The sequence below is a fragment of the Bos indicus x Bos taurus genome, chromosome 8 (assembly GCF_003369695.1).
Source record: "Bos indicus x Bos taurus breed Angus x Brahman F1 hybrid chromosome 8, Bos_hybrid_MaternalHap_v2.0, whole genome shotgun sequence".
NCBI classification, from domain to species: domain Eukaryota; kingdom Metazoa; phylum Chordata; class Mammalia; order Artiodactyla; family Bovidae; genus Bos; species Bos indicus x Bos taurus.
In genome coordinates this window covers 103,224,403-103,241,700 of record NC_040083.1, presented here as the reverse complement: position 1 = coordinate 103,241,700, position 17,298 = coordinate 103,224,403, and the positions used below count along the sequence as shown (strand labels likewise).

General features: G+C 53.3%; 1 protein-coding gene across 12 annotated transcripts in view; it reads right to left on the bottom strand.

Annotated features, from left to right (window-relative positions):
• The window catches only part of ZNF618 (zinc finger protein 618), a 205,327-nt gene that overhangs the window by 61,920 nt on the left and 126,109 nt on the right, over positions 1-17,298 (bottom strand). For all 12 annotated transcript variants that reach the window (XM_027550588.1, XM_027550586.1, XM_027550583.1 and 9 more), the window contains exons 3-5: positions 13,706-13,968; positions 850-927; positions 201-239 (exon numbers count right to left, since the gene is read on the bottom strand). In XM_027550588.1, the coding sequence (XP_027406389.1) occupies positions 201-239; positions 850-927; positions 13,706-13,968 (380 nt within the window). The remainder of the gene's footprint in view (positions 1-200; positions 240-849; positions 928-13,705; positions 13,969-17,298) is intronic.

The following is a 17,298-nucleotide window of genomic DNA, read 5'->3' as shown; positions in this document are numbered from 1 at the left end:
TTTATCGCCTGTTAACTTCCCTAGAATGACTATGCCGCGGAGCACACTTTGGCAAAGGTGCTCTCAGGCGCCTCCCGGAAGCTGCCCAGGGCCATCTTGGGGTATAGAGTTGAGAGCTTCACCCTGGCCCTGGCTCTCCCTCCTCCCCCACCCCTGGCCCTCTCAGTCCCCGCAGCCCAAGAGGAGGGAAAAATACTCACTGCCTTGGGAGGCTCCCTCTCCTGAGGTGGCTTCAGTGTCTGTAACAGAGAGAGAAGGGGGTGAGCCAACCACACGGTGGAAGGGCCACTGCCAAGAGGGAGAGAAGCCAAGAAGGCGGGGGCCAGGAGAGGCCGATCCTGCCCGCCCGGGGATGCCCCGTTCCACTCAAGATGCAGGCCCAAAGCCTTCCCTGTGTTTCCTGCCGCCCAGCAGGCCTTGACCTGGGGCCGTTCGTCCCTACCTGCCAGGGTCAGGCTCAGGGAGCGGCAACCACCCTTCCTGTCCCCAGCGTCCTCATCTCCAGCAGGGTGCCATCCTGTGAGCATCACACAAGGTGACACGAGTACTTCCGGCAAGGGCTGCTGACACCGAGCGGCACCGAAGCCCCGTGGGAGGATGCGGGCCACGTGCGGCAGTCCAGAGCACTGCTAGCAGAAGCTCGGTGGCACGTCCTGTGCACTCCGCCCCACTCCATCCCCACCCCAGGGTGCTCCCCCAAGTCAAGGAGGCCGCTCCCCTTTGCCTTGGGTCCCACTTCCACTGCAAAAAGTGCTCTGAGGTCATCCTCGAGGGGTCAGCATGGAAAAAAAAACAGGCAGCAGATGGGGAGGTAGGGGTCCCTCAGCTCTGCCCTGGTACACCACTCACCTCGGTGTGCCCGGACGTGGGTCTGGAAACAGTTGTAATATTTGTACTTCTTGCCACAGATTCCACACTCATAGGACCCTGGAAGACAGGAAAGGAGAGACGGGTCAGCCAGCATCTACTGTGCACAACCAAGAGGCCCCAGGACCCTCAGTGACAACTTCAGGTAATAGTAGGTGGGCTCAGTGGGGTGTGACTCTGCAACCCCACAGACTATAGTCCGCCAGCCTCCTCTGTCCATGGAATTTTCTAGGCAAGAATACTGGAGCGGGTTATTTCCTCCTCCAGGGGATCTTTCTGACCCAGGGATAGAACCCACATCTCTTGTATCTCCTGCACTGGCAGGCAGGTTCTTCACCACTGTATCACCTGGGAAGCCCCAGGTAACACCAGTTCTGCGCCCACAGGCTATCTTCTTCCCTACAAGCAAGAGGGTGGTAAGCACCAGCAAAGACAGCACTGAGCTGGAGGCCAGGAGTTCAGGGGTCAAGTTCAGGTTTTTGTCTCAACTCTCTGAGTGACCTTGGCAAGTCACTTCCCACCTCTGGGCCTCAGCTTCCAAGTCTGTAAGACACAGACTGTAACTTCTTAGGTTACTCATGGCTATTCCTTGAAAGAAAAAAGGAGATGAATATAAAAGAATTTCAGAGTAAGGAATAAACTGCACCCATGTAAGGAAATCATCCCTTAGCTGCAACAGAATAATCTCCAGCTACCACTCCTCCTTGTCAGGATGGACAGAGGTCAAGAGGACAGGCTTTGAACCAGACACATCTAGATCCCTGTCCCTGTTCTGCCACCCACCAGCAGCACGACCTTGGTAACTTCCTTGAACACACGAAGCCTCAGTCTGCTCAACTGTAAAATGCGGCTAGAAGTACCTATCTCATAGAGGTGGCTCCATACAGCCCCCAGAAAGGGCCCAGCCCGACTACGCACGCGTCTGGCAAGGAGAGGACCCCTCTCATCTGCTGAGGTGCCATGTTATTCCCTCTGATGTGCAGAGACCAACCTGATGTAAATGCCTGACTCCAGCCCTCTTCCAGGCCCTTCTGGGGTGGGTAGCCATTCCCTTCTCTAGAGGATCTTCCTGATCCAAGGATCAAACCCAGGTCTCTTGCATTGCAGGCAGATTCTTTACCATATGAGTCACTACAGAAGCCCTCTCCCAGAGGCAGGGAGACTGAAATGGCTGAGTTCCCAGTGGGCACCAAAGACTGGTCAAAGGCAAGAGCCTAGCTACGCAGAGCAGGGTAAAGGTCCACAGCAGGGAAGCCAGCAGAGCCCATCAGACTCAGCCTGGCAGAGGCCCCAGGAGTTGGAAGGCCCTGCCCATCCCTCACACAGACCTAGGTCCAGGCCCCATCCTTCCTAACAGAACGGCCTGGGAGCCTGCACACACACGCAGAGTCCCTGGCCCCACTCCACACTAAGGGTACCTGAGTGGCTGGGGCCGGGAGCCTAGGAATCTTCCTTTCCCCCAAGTATCCACAGAGGATTCTGATGCTCAGCAACTAAGTGTGGGAACCACTGGTTTAAAATCCAACAGCTCTGGGATACAGTCTCAGCTCAACCATTTACTGGCCAGGCATCAGTCTCCTTATGGAAAAAAGGTATGGAAGACTGAATTTAGAATGAGTGGTGTTCCCACCACAAGACCAGATAGTCAGTGAGTCAAGGCGCCACCAAATTCCACTTCCGGGGGTGTCACCCGGGTGCAGGGGCCCGTCTGTAAGTGTTAGTTGCTAGTTGTATCTGACTCTTTGCAACACTATGTACTATAGCCCACAAGGTTCTTCTGTCCATGGGATTCTCCAGGCAAGAATACTGGAGAGGTTTGCCATTCCCTTCTCTAGGAGATCTTCCTGGCCCAGGGATCGAACCCAGGTCTCCTGCATTGCAGGCAAACTCTTTAAGGTCTGAGCCACCACTGGGTGTGAACTCCAGGTATCAAGTCAAGTCAGAAGAGCACTGGGCTTGGAGCCTGATGATGAGCTCGGCTCTGCCCCCCCTCCCTGGCTGTTTGATCGCAGGCACACTCCTTTTCCAGTTTGAGCTTCACCTTCTTCACCTGTGAAACAAGACTACGATGCCTGCGTCTCATGATCAAGGTCAGGATGAATGAGCTACAACCCACGAGTCAGCAGGCCCACCAGTGGGCAGCGCTACTTGGCCACCGTGGGTCCCTCAAGGGAACGCTGTCCTCCAAACCAGCATGGGATTTAGCAGCCTGTTATTCAACAGTTTTATATGTGTTACCCTTGTCTCACTGGGAAAAATATACACACACGGAGGGCAAAGATCAGAGTGTATATTTCCCTGTCTTTAGCCCCATGACTGGCACACAGCAGGGGCTCGGTAAATTCACAGCATCCTGCTGTTCTCCTCATCTGTCACTGTGTAATAAAGACCTGGATTCCCTCCCCGTGCTTCCACCCGCTCCTCAACAGTTTCTGCTGATTCCCCTTCAATGATAGGGAATTTGCCGAGTATCTTCAACGGGCCAGGCACCGAGGCCCCAGCCACGACTTGACTTGATACCTGGAGTTCACACCCAGTGGTGGCTCAGACCTTAAAGAGTTTGCTATCACTGCCCTCTGTCTGATGGGAAGCAGACAGGCCACTGTGCAAGGGGACCCACAGGGTGATGATGCTATGACAGCCAAGTGCAGGACCTGGTGGCCACAGTGTGGGGCCCTGACAAGGCTGCAGCAAGGGTGGCCAGTCAGGGGACTCGAGCAGGCGGGAGAAGGGAAAGGCAAGTGGGAGGTAGAGGGGCCGGAGCCCCATGGAAGGCAAGCGGAGGGGTCTCTCTCCCCAAAGGACCAAGGCCACAGCCTTGTTCAGACTTGACCCACTTCCGGATGAGGTCTCTGCCGTTCTCTGCCACAAGACTTGGGCCTCAGTTTCTCCAACTGCCTTCAATGACCTGAGGTCTTTCCTCAAACCGTACGGTAAGTGTGGGCTGATGGACAGAGCCTGCGGGCTGCAATGTCCCCAACTCATCCGCCCAGTTGACACTGTTTATAATCAGGTCAGTCCCACAGGCTTCTCCCTCAATCCACAGAGCGCCGAGGGCGATGTCCCCAACTCATCCGCCCAGTTGACACTGTTTATAATCAGTCAGTCCCACAGGCTTCTCCCTCAATCCACAGAGCGCCGAGGGCGATGTCCCCAACTCATCCGCCCAGTTGACACTGTTTATAATCAGTCAGTCCCACAGGCTTCTCCCTCAATCCACAGAGCGCCGAGGGCACCTGCAGCCTTGCTCACAGATCTCTATCCATTCAGAGTCACAGGGGCACAGTTTGCCACCCTCGGGCCCTCTCCTGGCCCCAGAGCAAAACGGACCACTTGCCCAGCATGCTGAGTCTCAAGACTGAGCACTGTGTTGGCAGGAGGGACACCTGAGCTCAAGGCCCTGCCTGCCCCTCATTCACCCTGGGACCCCGGGCTGCAGATGCCCTGTCTGCAGAAGGGTCTGGATGGGCAGAGGGGTCTGGGGCATGGGGGGAGTGCAACAGAGCGGCAGCCCTACAGTGCAGCAACGCCAGCAACCCCGGGTTCAAATCCCAGCTCACCACAAAACAGATGGGGCCCTGGACAAGCCAGGGAAAAGCCCACACCTCGGGCTTCCTTTCTATAAAATGGACGCAGTAAAACAGCGCCCACCTCACTGAAGGAGACGGGGGAGGAATGACATGAGCAGTAACACGGAGACCACTCGGCACAGTGCCCAGTACACAGCAGGCACTCGGTAAAGGGGCGCTGGCATTACTGTCAGTTTTCCCCGAACTGCTCTTGGACCCAACTTCCTGAATAGGTCCTGGGAAGAGGGGCCCATGGTCAAGCAAGTGGGAGGCATGGCCCGTCTGGGGAGACACGCCCAAGAGCTGTGCCAGCTGGAAGAGGACCTGCAGTAAAGGAACGCAACTGACCATTAACCCCAGATTTCCCAACCAATTTGACCACAGAATCTCTTTCTCTCCAAGGCTCATTTCAGAGCTGTAGTCTACAGCAGTTCTGCCAAAACGGGCCCCACACTCCCAACACCCAGATTCCTACACGCTCTACCAGCCCTCCAGCAGTCAGCATCCAGGGTCCCGGGCCTGCTCAGATTTGCTGACTGGGGGCAGAGACGATGTAGAGGAGGTTAGGCTCAGTCTCTGCAGATACTAACAGGCCCTGCGTACTCAAGGGTCTACTGCTGATGCCGACATTCAGCCATGCCTCCACCCTCATGCTGGCCCCATCGGGTCCTCCTGCCCCTCAACCATCACGTACCAGATGCACATCTCAACGCTTGGTCAAAAATCCAGGTGTCCGAATACTGGCCTCGCACAGATCTGCCGTGGGGGCTGCCATTCAGTGCTTTTGCATCTGAATTATGTGAAAAATCAGAAAGAGCCCTTAAAGATGGGGTGGGTTGGGAGGGGCCAGGTAAGGAGGACTCTCGAGTCTAGGGCTGGCCAGTCCCCTGAGCTCTCAGAACCTCAGTTTCCCCATCTGCACATGAGATGGATGCACAAGGTCATGCTGTCTGCTTTTTCACTAAACAGCTTGTGCTGGCTAAGTGGCAGCCACGCTTCCCCAAGGGAGGCTGGGGTGTGGCAGAAGGCAGCAAGCAGCCACAGGACCAAACGCTCCTGAAGTGTTGTGCTTCCTCTGTCCTGACTCATAATATAGATAGAACATAAAATTATCCATCATGAGGTTCAGTTCAGTTCAGTCGCTCAGTCGTGTCCAACTCTTTGCAACCCCATGGATTGCAGCACACCAGGCTTCCCTGTCCATCACCAACTCCCGGAACTTGCTCAAACTCATGTCCGTTGAGTCAGTGATGCCATTCAACCATCTCATCCTCTGTCGTCCCCTTCTCCTCCAGCCTTCAATCTTTCCCAGCATTAGGGTCTTTTCAAATGAGTCAGCTCTTCGCATCAGGTGGCCAAAGTATTGGAGCTTTAGCTTCAGCATCAGTCCTTCCAATGAATATTCAGGACTGATTTCCTTTAGGATGGACTGGTTTGATCTCCTTGCAGTCCAAGTGACTCTCAAGAGTCTTCTCCAACACCACAGTTCAAAAGCATCAATTCTACAGCAATCGTGAGGTTATAACCCAACATTTCTCACTATAATCCTGCCAGCAAAATGACCCTCCAGGGACGATATGCCTCGTGTGTGCTGTGGCCTGGTATCCCCCTGGCCCGTGGCCACCGTGTACCCCAGGCTGGTGCAGTGGCAGCTGGAGGGCCTTCTAGGGGACTCACTTCAGCTGGTCCCCGTTCTGTCGCCTGACTCCCTGCCCCGCACGCTTCTTCAGTCTGCTCCATTTCCCAACTACTCTCCTGTCCTCTGTCTCTGTCTTTCTCTACTCAGTGCAGGCACTGCAAGTCTTCACTTGTGCCTCTCCAAAATCGCTGCATGGGTTGGTCTCTGACCCCACTGCACCCCACTGCATGGGTGGGAAAGCAGCAATCTGCCCACTTCACACAGCCAGCGAGTGGGAGTGGGGTGGGGTGTGAACTCGGGGGCTTCTCACCCATCAGCTCAATCCATCCTCACAAATCCAGCATAGAAAGGTGATTATTATCCCCATTTTTCAGACGACGGGGCAACACATCAGGCCAGAGGTGGCCTGATCTGTCCTGCTCCGGAGCCTGTGTGTGATCACCAGAGGGTCAGCCCCTGGGAGCAAGCAGAGAAGAGAGGGTGCCTGCTAATAGCTACCATTTACTGAGCATATCCAGGCTTTTCATTTCCACCCTCCATCTTCCCAGAAGTCCCTGTGTGTTGGGACAACTCAACACCCACTTCAACCATTAACGTGGAAAGTTTCGGGCCCCAGGGCTGGGGCCACTCAGCTAGTGGCTAGTGAGCAACTGGGCCCCAGGCTGGCCCTCGGGGATCCAGAGCCAACCCACCATCCTCACGCCAGGTCCAGATGCCGTGGGAGCTGTGAACCCCTGTTGGACATGGAGCTTTCCCAGCACCGGGGAGCAGAACCTCCTACCATGTCTGGCACCACGACACAACCCCCCAGAGCACCCGATCAAGGGCCTGAGGGTGGCTGGCAGAAGATGCCAGACATGGATGCGAGCCTTTTCCTCTCCCCATCCTGCTGTGATGGGGAGAGGAAATCAGGAAGTGCTGATGAAAAGCATCTGTCCAACACTGTCTATAACCACCTGGCAGACAGCCTGGCTTACGCTCCCTCCTGGAAGCACTGGACAGATCAGGTGAGGCCAGGTGAGAGCAGGCGGGTCTAGCTCCCAAAGCCATGGAGGGGAGAAGTAGGAGGCCGAGGTAAAGGGGCAAAGTGGGCAGCAATCCTCAACTCTACCATGCCTTGCACCCATCAAGCTCCTGATCAGCTCCAGTGCCTTGCAGGATACACAAGATGCACTAAGGCAGAAATCCGGCGCAGGTGAAAGAGAGAAGAAAGACACAAGGCGGGTGGATGGAGAGACAGCTCCTTACAACAGGCAACCCCGTATTTAGCGCAAAGCAACTCGGGAGCGCACATGCTCGGGAGCGTCCTGCCCACTTGGTTCTAATATGCAGCAGAGCTGGGCCCACGGCCTACTGGGGGACAGGGACCCAGGAGAGGTAAGCTGGAAAGAGGACAAGTAGGTTTCCTGAGGCTCTCTGGGCGTGGACTCAGAACGAATGACCTCAGGCCAAGGTCCTCCATGTAGAGTACAAATCCCCTGGGGGTGCTGGAGCATGGGGAATTTTAAGAGGATCAATTCCCAGTTATCAATTGCCCAATGCATTTCTTCCTATAACCCTAAAGCCAACGGGCCAGAGAACATAGCAGGCAGGGAGGCCGTGCTCAACTGGTTCTCATCACCGCCACCCGTTTCTACACAGCTAACACGATGGTCTTTTCACCCACCCCTAAATCCCCTACGGTGGCGTACAAGGGGGGATGGACATCTGAGAGCTCCAAGCAAAGAGAAGCTGGACTTAGAATGCAGGTGCATCGAATGACTGGGAACAATTCCTTTTGTAAATTGGGTGATTTCTAATTCTTTGCTTTCCACAAAACTGAAGAAGGATCTAATGGAGTTGTCAGTGAAGAGACCGTTAAAAATAATGTCTGATGATAGACCCGTGTGATTTTTGGCATACAACTTGGAAGGAGTTCAAGGAATTGAGTGACACTGCTGAAACAGGATTCCATCCTATCCCTGGCTCCTTATTTACATGAACAAGGCTTCTAAGCTTTTACACTTAAGAAAGTGGAAAAAAAGGAACTAAATTAATGCTGAATCTTGTCTCCCTCGACAATAAGAAATATTAATTCACAGAAATGTGAGCCAATGGAAGAAGAAATAAAACCCCATCCATTTCATTAAGAGGTGCATTTTCCATAAAGTTTTACTTTTATGTTTGCTATTTATCTAAATTTGCTTTTGACAAATTGTATGCTAATAACAACTCGATCAGGGGAAAAAATGTTTTAAGACGTAGAGCTTTATGATCCAAACAAATTTTTTAGAAATTTCTATTTCAATTTACGTACATCTTGTTGTGGGAGATGAGTGTGAAACAGTGATCAATAAAAGACTCTCAAGCATAAAAAATATATCACAGTAGGATAAAATCCTGTGAGAGAAGCGGACTGGAAATATGAGTTCAAGGAGAAAAAGGAAAGATGTAAAATTTCTGACTGTTGAAGACGAGCCTGTTCATTATGTTTTTTATTTTTTAATGAATGATGGTGGATATCAGAAACGGTGGAGTTTGGAGTCCCCTGGATACATTTAAAAGAGTAGTCCACAGTTTTATTTCCAAAATGCCACATTTTAAAAACACAGTACTCCAGAAATTCTGTCCTTTGCAATTATTTAAACTTTGGATAGAAATGTTAGATGTCCACTCAAAAATGTGAAAGAGAATACGATTCCTCAAAATTCTTTTAGGAGACACTGAAGAAAAGAAGTCTGAAGCCATCAGCCTTTCTGCTTCTAGAGGTAACCCCGAACATGTCAACATCCAGGACTTTGGCTAGTACCACTGGTCTCTGTTTTGCATTTTTTGTGTGCCAAGTCGCTTCAGTCGGGTCTTGTCCAACTCTTTGTGACCCGATGGACTGTAGCCCGCCAGGCTCCTCTGTCTCCAGAATACTGGAGTGGGTTGCCATGCCTTCCTCCAGGGGATCTTCCTGACCCAGGGATCAAACCTGCATCTCTTACATACACCTGCACTGGCAGATGGGTTCTTTACCACTAGCGCCAGCTGGGAAGCCCCACTTTGCATTTTTTGTTCCCCCTTACAAATACTTTCATACCAATCACTACACTCTGACCTCAACAATCCTACTAGAAAGACAGGTAGATTTTATTATACCCCCTAATCAATGAAGACCTTATGGCTCAGAGAGGTTAACGGGCCCTTGCACAGCCCCACAAGGGGCAGACCCTAGGTCTCCTGGCTTACAGGCTAGGGATCCTTTGCCATGGAAACCCTCCAATCAGGACCCCCAACCCACCTTGGACCACCTGATGAAGAGTCAGCAGCAGGGATAAGATGCTCCTGGGAAGGAGGCCAGAACCCTTCCTTTCTGAGTGGCTGTAGCAAAAGAGCTGAGGGTTGGTTCTGGCAGGCTCAAGCCCAAAGCACTGCCAACACCAACTGAAACAGGAAACTAACTATCAGCTGGCACTACGAAGCAGGACCTTCACCCCTCAGGATCATAACAGACCAAAACCCACACGGATGTGTCTGAATGGCTGTCTGCTCTTCCGCTGCTCCTTCCAGGGCTGCGGCCAAGACCCCACCTCCTTTTTCCCCTCCTCTCCTCCCCGGGCAGCCCTGGTGCCCAAAGCTCGCTGCCTAGAAACATCCTTGCAGGATCCAGGCTCCCAGCTGACTGACTCTCCCTCCTGTACCAGATCTAGGGACCCCCTTCTGCTCACCCATCTCCAGGACAGGACCTTCCTCCCTCACAGGCCTGTCTTCAGTTACCAAACACTTTCTGTAATCACAGAGCCCTCCCTCGTACTGATTCGCAATCACCTCCTGGTGATTTTCCTGCACTGGGATTGCGGCTACTTGGAATGTGTCTGCTCAGTCCCCTCCCATCAAAATGCTGTAAGCTGTGAACACTATAAGTGTTCCATCATCTCTTCTGCACCATTCCTCCATGGGCTGCATGCTTTTTTTGCTGTAAACCCAGCCTGTCTTGTCTTCATCAGCTAGGACAAGGATGGCAGCAAGTGTCCATTTCAGATTTTTCAATTCTAGCTGACTGGCCATGACTTCTTAGTGTACTGTGCTGAGAAGGATTCTGAGGTACACTTTTGGGACATGTGCAGCCAACAGTTAGGGATGCCTTTCACTATTGGTTTTACCCAACAAAACTGTCATGGTCAGTATTATCTCTGCTCTTCTTGCTAAAAAAGAAACTTGATATGTTGCTCCCAAGCTCCATAATGATTTCAATGGCAGTGACAGTCTTTCAAGAGTGAGAAGTACCCTTTTTGGTACACAGAATTTCTGGGCAGCAGGGAACTAGCAGAGACTACTTGCAAGCCTGGCAGCCAGCCTCCTGGGCATCGATGCCCCTCCCCACGCTCCTCGTCTGAGAAGCTGCCAAGTACCATCCATGTGTCCATGACCAGGCTCCTCCATGGGAAGTGCCTGGGATAATGTTTGTGCCACTGGGAACACTGTTCATCTGATGGCTGTTAAAGGGCCAGTGAGGACCTGGGGGTGGGGACAAGGGGGATGGAGCTCAGAGAGCCCGCAAACGGGAGGCTCCCTCATGAGACAGCACTGGCTGATCGAATAGGAGCACTATTCTGTTCAGTGGCAGAGCTGGCCAGAGCCCTCTGCGTCCCTGCCAAGTGCCTCGGGAACATGTTAACTCCACAGTGCCCAGCCACACTGTAGCACAAGCTCATTCAAAGAGTAACTCTAACCAGCATTCCGCCCTGGCCACAGCCCAGGGAATGCCTTCCCGCCTTGTTTACTTCCAGGAGCAGGTGGGACAGGGTGTTATGAAGTAGAGTTGCCAAGTCTCTTCCATCTCCCAGGGCTTTGCTTGCCCCTTTATAAAATGAGGGCACCGCGTGCCAAATCTATAGCACGTGGGGCTCCATTGCTCACTTTCACATCCGTGGTAGACATCAATAATCAATCATGCCACCCTTCAGAACCTTCAACACGGAACTCCTAATAGCCAGCAGCAACTACCTGGACTTGGACCATAAGATAATGTCTACATGCCATTCTGAGAAGGGATGAGTTCATAAGGTTTCATTCTAACATCATCTTTTTTTTTAATTGCCTTTCTTTCCTGCTGCTAAAAGGCCAAGCCAGATTCCTTCAAGCCTGACCCTTGACAGAAACTACACCCTCAAGGTGGAAGGTCAGCCTTGATGGGTGTGAGACAACCGTCGCCACTAGCAGGAAGTGCCCAGCTCCGGCTTTGGTACCAGCTCCCAACTGGCAGCTCCACAGCTAACCATTGCTTTTAAACCTTTTCCACAGGGTCCTCAAAAGCAGTTTACTCAGAAATCTGAAAACATCCTGAAAGTCCCTGGATTTTGGTGGGGCAGCGGGGAGCAGTATTAGAAGGAGCTCAGGGGAGAAAATCAAGAACCACCCAGAAGCCATGTCTTCTGACACCTCATCCAGTGCTGGCTTTCTTCCCCATCCTATTTCTTCTCTACAGCACACTGGCTTGTTTCTCAGACTTGGGGAAAAAGCAGAAACTATTGCTACTCTTTCCTTTTGAAGGGGTATGTTATACTATCAACACGAGTATTACTGCGAATAATGGTGAATTATTTACTAAGTACGATGTTTAGTACTTTATACACGTGATCGCGGTGCATCCTCACACAGCCCCATGAATCCGCAGTTGTGAGAACTGAGGCACAGAGAGGTCAAGCGGCCTGCCCAAGCTGTAACGGACACTAAGTCAGGGAACCTGCGTTCCCAGGTTGAGGAGCCGAGGTTTTCCGCGCACAGCATCGTCCCCCACCCGCTGTCCCTTTGTGTGGTTCCCACACCCGTGGGGCAGCCAGGACAGGGAGCATGCCTGCTTTAGCAGGAGAGGAGAGCAAGGCACAGCAAGGGGAAGGCGCCTGCTGCTGAGAAGCAGCTGAGCCGGAGACCAGCGTCCGTGGCTGGCACGAGGCCCTGGGGCCACTCACTGTGCAGGCAGCTGACCCAGGGAGGACCCCCCCAGCATTTCCTTAGCGTGGCCGCTCCAGGCTTCCCCCCTGAAGCCTGACTGCCGACCCTATCTCAAGATTCAGATTCAACTACCCTTCACCAGACACCTCCTGGTGAAGGGCATACATAGCTTCTGGGTCCAGTGAGTCTTAAAACACCGCCCGCCCCACAAAATTGAGCATGGGCAGATATCTCCTCTGTTAACGAACACGTCCCTTATAGGCTGACACAGTCCTTGGCTGTAGGGTGTGAAGCCGGGTGGAGGGAGCTAAGACACAAGTCCTGGAGCAGACTCTTCTTTCACTTGACACCGAGCTAGGTCACTCATGCTCTTCAGCAAGTATTTCTGGCTCATTCCGCTTCTGTCTCGGGGGAGGATGGCATTTTCCAGCCTCCCTGAGGATGCTCCCTGACTAACCCGAACGATGCCAGAAGCAGGCTGCCAGCAGGACACTGGAGCGACCCAGGTAGGGCGACAGAGACCACAACCAGCTGAGGCACAGCGGGGAATGGGAGCTCGAGGCTGATCCCCAGCGGTTGCGAAAAACAGCAACAGGACTTGAGTTTAAACTCGGGGAAAGAGAGCCAGGGGAGCCTTCCCCTACCAGGCCCTGCCTGCCTCTCACGGGACGGAAGCCTGGAATTCAGGAGGAGGTGGGCAGAGCTGCCCCAGGAGGGACAGGCAGGTGGCCTCCCGAGCACACAAATGTGGAGGACAGCGAGGATGCAAATGGAGGTCTGGGAACTAACCAGGCAAGGCCTCTGTGCCAGGATGCGGCATGTGGACTATATTTTACAGGCCGGGGTTGCAAAACTGGTGGCCCATGGAAGGACTCTGACCACAGATATGTTTCCTTTGGCAGATTTTAAAAGTCAAATTAGTCACCAACATTTAAAGCCACAAGAATTTACCTTAAAATTCTCATTTCTGGCACGTGCTGTCAGAGATCCAGCCATGCTGAGCCCATCTTCCCAGTTAGTTACCGTAACTCTCCAGCTGGACCCGAGCCCCACCACCTGCCTGTCTGGCTCATCTCCACAATGCTAAATAAATGTATCTGTTGGGCCTTGCGGGCATCTGCGTTTGCAAACCTGGCAGGACTGTAGGCAGCCTCGGAGGGGTATCCCCTGGCTCACGCTGAGAAACGGGGAGAGATGGTTTCTAAGAAGCTCATTTCTCTGAGCTCCTCTGAGCCCAGCCCAGACCACAAGAGGCAGAAGAACGTGCCAGACTACGACTCATCCGATCCTGATCAGACAACTAATCTGAACAGGACCCACACTGAAAGTCGCCCCCGGGGAAGCCCAGAAGGAAGAAACGCAGACGGGCATTTAGGACACTAAGTGATGCGCGCTGTGCTGGATGCACAGTGGGAGGGGTTCCACGAGGCCCACAGGAAGTTCCAGGCATTTGACCTGAAAATCTTAAAGGACAGGTTGGCTTTTGCCACGTCAAGTGGGAAGACAAGCGCTCCAGAGCAGAGCTGAGCAGGTAAAGGCGAGTGTCAGGAGCCGAGGCCCTTCCCTGAGGGCAGAGGGGAGCCACAGAAGGCCCCTTCAGCCGGCCAGGGGCAGGGAGCCCAGGCCTGTCTCCCCCAGCACTGTGCCGCACGTTCCCACCCTGGCCCGGGCCCACCCCGGCCCAGGCCCGACCCTGCGGACAGGCGCTCACCCAGGGTCTGCTGGTTGCGGACGCCGCCGATCACCACGCAGATCTCGGCAGGCACGTCGCCGGTGGTCCCATCCTTGCTGACCGCCTTCTTCTCCTCCTTGGCTTCGCCCTGCCAGATCACCTCCTGGATGTAGTCGTCCGGCAGCTCCGTCTTGACCTTCACCTCCGTCATCGTTCCCTGCTCGGTGCTGAGCGAGGCCTCAGCTGGCACGGGCTCTGGCCCCTCCAGCTTGTTGCTTTTCTGGCTGCGCTTCAAGCGCTCCCTGGCAAAGAAGAGAGTCTGCTCAGACTGGACCCCAGCACCGCCCCAGACCTACCTGGAAAACCCCCCCTCCCAGTCCAGGAGGTTGCAAAATGTTCAGCTACAGACCCACCTCTCATGTAACCATTTCCTTAAAAAGCACATGCCACATGCCCTTGAGGATCCTCTAGGGAGCCCTGGGGGCTCCGAGGAACACAGTTTGAAAATCACTGGGCTCGGATGGCTCCAATTCCACCCATTTTGCTGATGGAGAAGCTGAGGTCTAAATGTGACCAGTATAACTGGAGCTACATGAGACCTGCAAGGAAAGCTGTAGCTGGAAGAAATCAGTTCTTCTCAAGCTTCGATGTGCCCATGAATCATCTGAGAATCTTGGTAAGACGCAGATTTGGTTCAGAAGGTCTGGGGTCTTGCCTAAGAGTGCATTTCCAGCAAGCAGCCAGGGGGGTAGGTGCTACACTTGGAGTGGTAGGGGTGTCAGCGGCTTGATGTGTGCAGAGCGGGGTCCGCTCCACCCTTTGCAGAAGGGCTGCAGAGTTCCTCCTGCTTTATAGACAGGAACATATAAGCCGAAAGGCAGGGAAGCTATGGAACCAATCTGGGTCCCCACCCTCTGGCCTCTAGGTGGCTCTTCAAATAAGAGAAACCATTCTCAAGTTAATATACTCAATATGGAGGAGAGCACTGAGGTCTTGCGCAGAGCTGTGACCTGCCTGGGGCCACACACAAGACTGGTGGCCAGCCAAGGCAAGAAGCCAGGTCCCCGCCATCCACTGGAACCACTCTCCTTTCAGGGAGACTCTGTCTTATCACAAGGGCCCCTCGTCCTTCTGGCATTGGTTGTAAAAGCCAAGGTGTGCACAAGCTGGGGAATCTGATCATGTTCGAGGCCTGTGATGTTGCCTTGGCCAGGCCCAGCCCTCACCACTGCTCCAGAAAGGCAGCTGCACCATGAACTTCAAGGCCCAGACTCAGGCAGGCTCCGTCAGGGCCAGCTAGTATACCAACTGGAGCTCAGCGGAGGTGTCCAGGCTGGGAGGCAGGACCTGGGGTCTCATCCTGGGTTGGCTGGGGGCTTGCTGTGTGACTCTGGACAAGACCCTTCCCCCTCTGGGCTTCCAGCTCCATCTACCCCAAGAGCATGGACTTTATCATGGCCACTGTCCCTCCCAGCTCTCAGCTTTCTCCCAGGTTGGGGAACTGAGCAGAGACAGAGAAGGAAGGCCCTAGCTGATGAGGAGGGGGCACAGGAGGGCCACTGGGGAGGTACTGTGGACACCACTGCACCCCCAACCCCCACTTCATATGGTGAAGTCCTAATCCCCGGTGAGACCGTATCTGGGGATAAGGTCTTTACCAGGTAATTCAGGTTAAGGAAGATCAGAACAGTGGGACCCTTATCTGATAGGACTGTGGCCTTTGAAGAAGGAGAAAGATCTTTCCCACTCCTTCCCTACCAGGTAAGGACACAGAGAGGAGGCTGTCTGCAAGCCAAGAAGAGGGAACAGAGGCGGCCTGATGGGAAAAGGATGCAAGGAATTGAATCTGGAGCATCACGGGGCCAAATCTCAGAACTGCCATTCTCAAGTTGTGGGTTCCTGCAAAAGTGACGTCACTCCCGAGCCTCAGTCTTCACACCCATACAGTGGGGATAAACACAGCACCTACTCCACAGTGCTGTGATGCAGACACAAGGCAGCGTCTGCAAGGGACCTAGAAGAATGGCCCCAGTGGAGACATTCTAAGGATACCTACTGTCTACAGGATGGTGGGAGGGAAAGGAAGCGTGCAGAGGACACTGGAGAAGGGCCTTACATGGCACTGATTTTAGTGCAGGGTCTGTAGAAGTAAACCAATGGGGTTTAAACCCCAGTACTGCCATCCCAGCTTGGACCCCTGCATGGGCCCTGATCCTCTCTGAGCCTGTTTCTGCATAGGGAGGCAGGGAGCCCCGCACCTACTCAAAAGGCCTCAAGAGATCAATTGTAAAAAATGCAGAACCAGAACACAGTCTAGACTGACTAAGACAAACTTCTGATGGAAGTTGCTGAAACCCCGATTCCTGCCCTGAGACCTAGCAGGAGATACCACTGGTCAGTCCTGCCCACTCTGAGGCTCATGGGGCACAGAGATGGGACTCAGGGATCCTGTCTGATTGCCAGGGGCCAGTCTGGCAAGAACACAGCCCACAGGTCCTGGGGCAGCTGGGCAGGCAGGCCACTGAGGACCCTTCCCAGGCTGGACCCTGGCTGGAGAAGACACTCAGTCCCAAGCTCAGAGCAGACATGCTTCCCAGGCCTGGAGAAGAGGCCATCAGAGCGGAGGGGTCCCACCTGTCAGCGGTCCCTGCAGCTGACGTCACAGGTCAGGAAGGACAGCCCCCTGTCCAAAACACCCTCACCCTGGGGTCTGAGACCATCCCAGCCAAGCAGACTCAGGGTCCCTTTCTGCCCTCAAGGACCTCAACAGCATCTGCCATCCTGGTGCGAGGGAGGGCTCTTGGGAGTCTGACAAGTTGGGCTGTTGGAGTCTGACAGGTTGGGTGTCCACAAACCCCACAACCTCGGGTCAGACACTCCCCTCTCTGAGGGTCAGTATCCTTGTTTGTTAAAGGGGGACCACCATGAACCTTGCCAGCGTGGGGCAGGTGGTGAGCCAGGGAGCTGCACAGAATGGATGTGCGTGGATGGCAGCTGCCATTATGACGACACTGGTCCACGATGACATCCCTGCCTCCAGGAAGCCTTCCCTGATTGCTTGGGATGGAGTTAGACCCCCACCTCTGAAGGCACCCCTCCCCCCGCCACCTGGCATGAGCAACTCTTACACCAGGAGCTACATCAGCCATTGTCTCGCCCATGGGCACAAGGGCACACAACCATCCACTCCCTTAAAGGCAACACCCCCAAGCCCACGCTACACTGAGAACATGGGGACTTCTCTTCCTCTGGCTTTACAATTTAGATTTACAAGCCCAAATGTTGCTTTTCTTGGATGCTTTACATTTAATTAGGTGTCCTCATAACAATGGAATTGCAGAAGTCCTTATATCACTTTGAATTAGTGGTGCAGCTCTTTCAAACTTCTTTAAAAATTTTTTTTCATATATCATTTTTTAAAATAGAGCTCATTATTTTAATTATATCCATTTAAATGTACAGTGGAGCCCTTGGATATTCTCAGCACGAATCATTAGGTATATTAGTGAAAAAGCACTTGGAATCCATCTACATGCTGACACTCCATAATCTATTCTATTTGTGTCGCTGTAAAATAGATTTATATATAGATAACTACAAAATAGTTGCTCAAGATATGCTATGAATTTTAT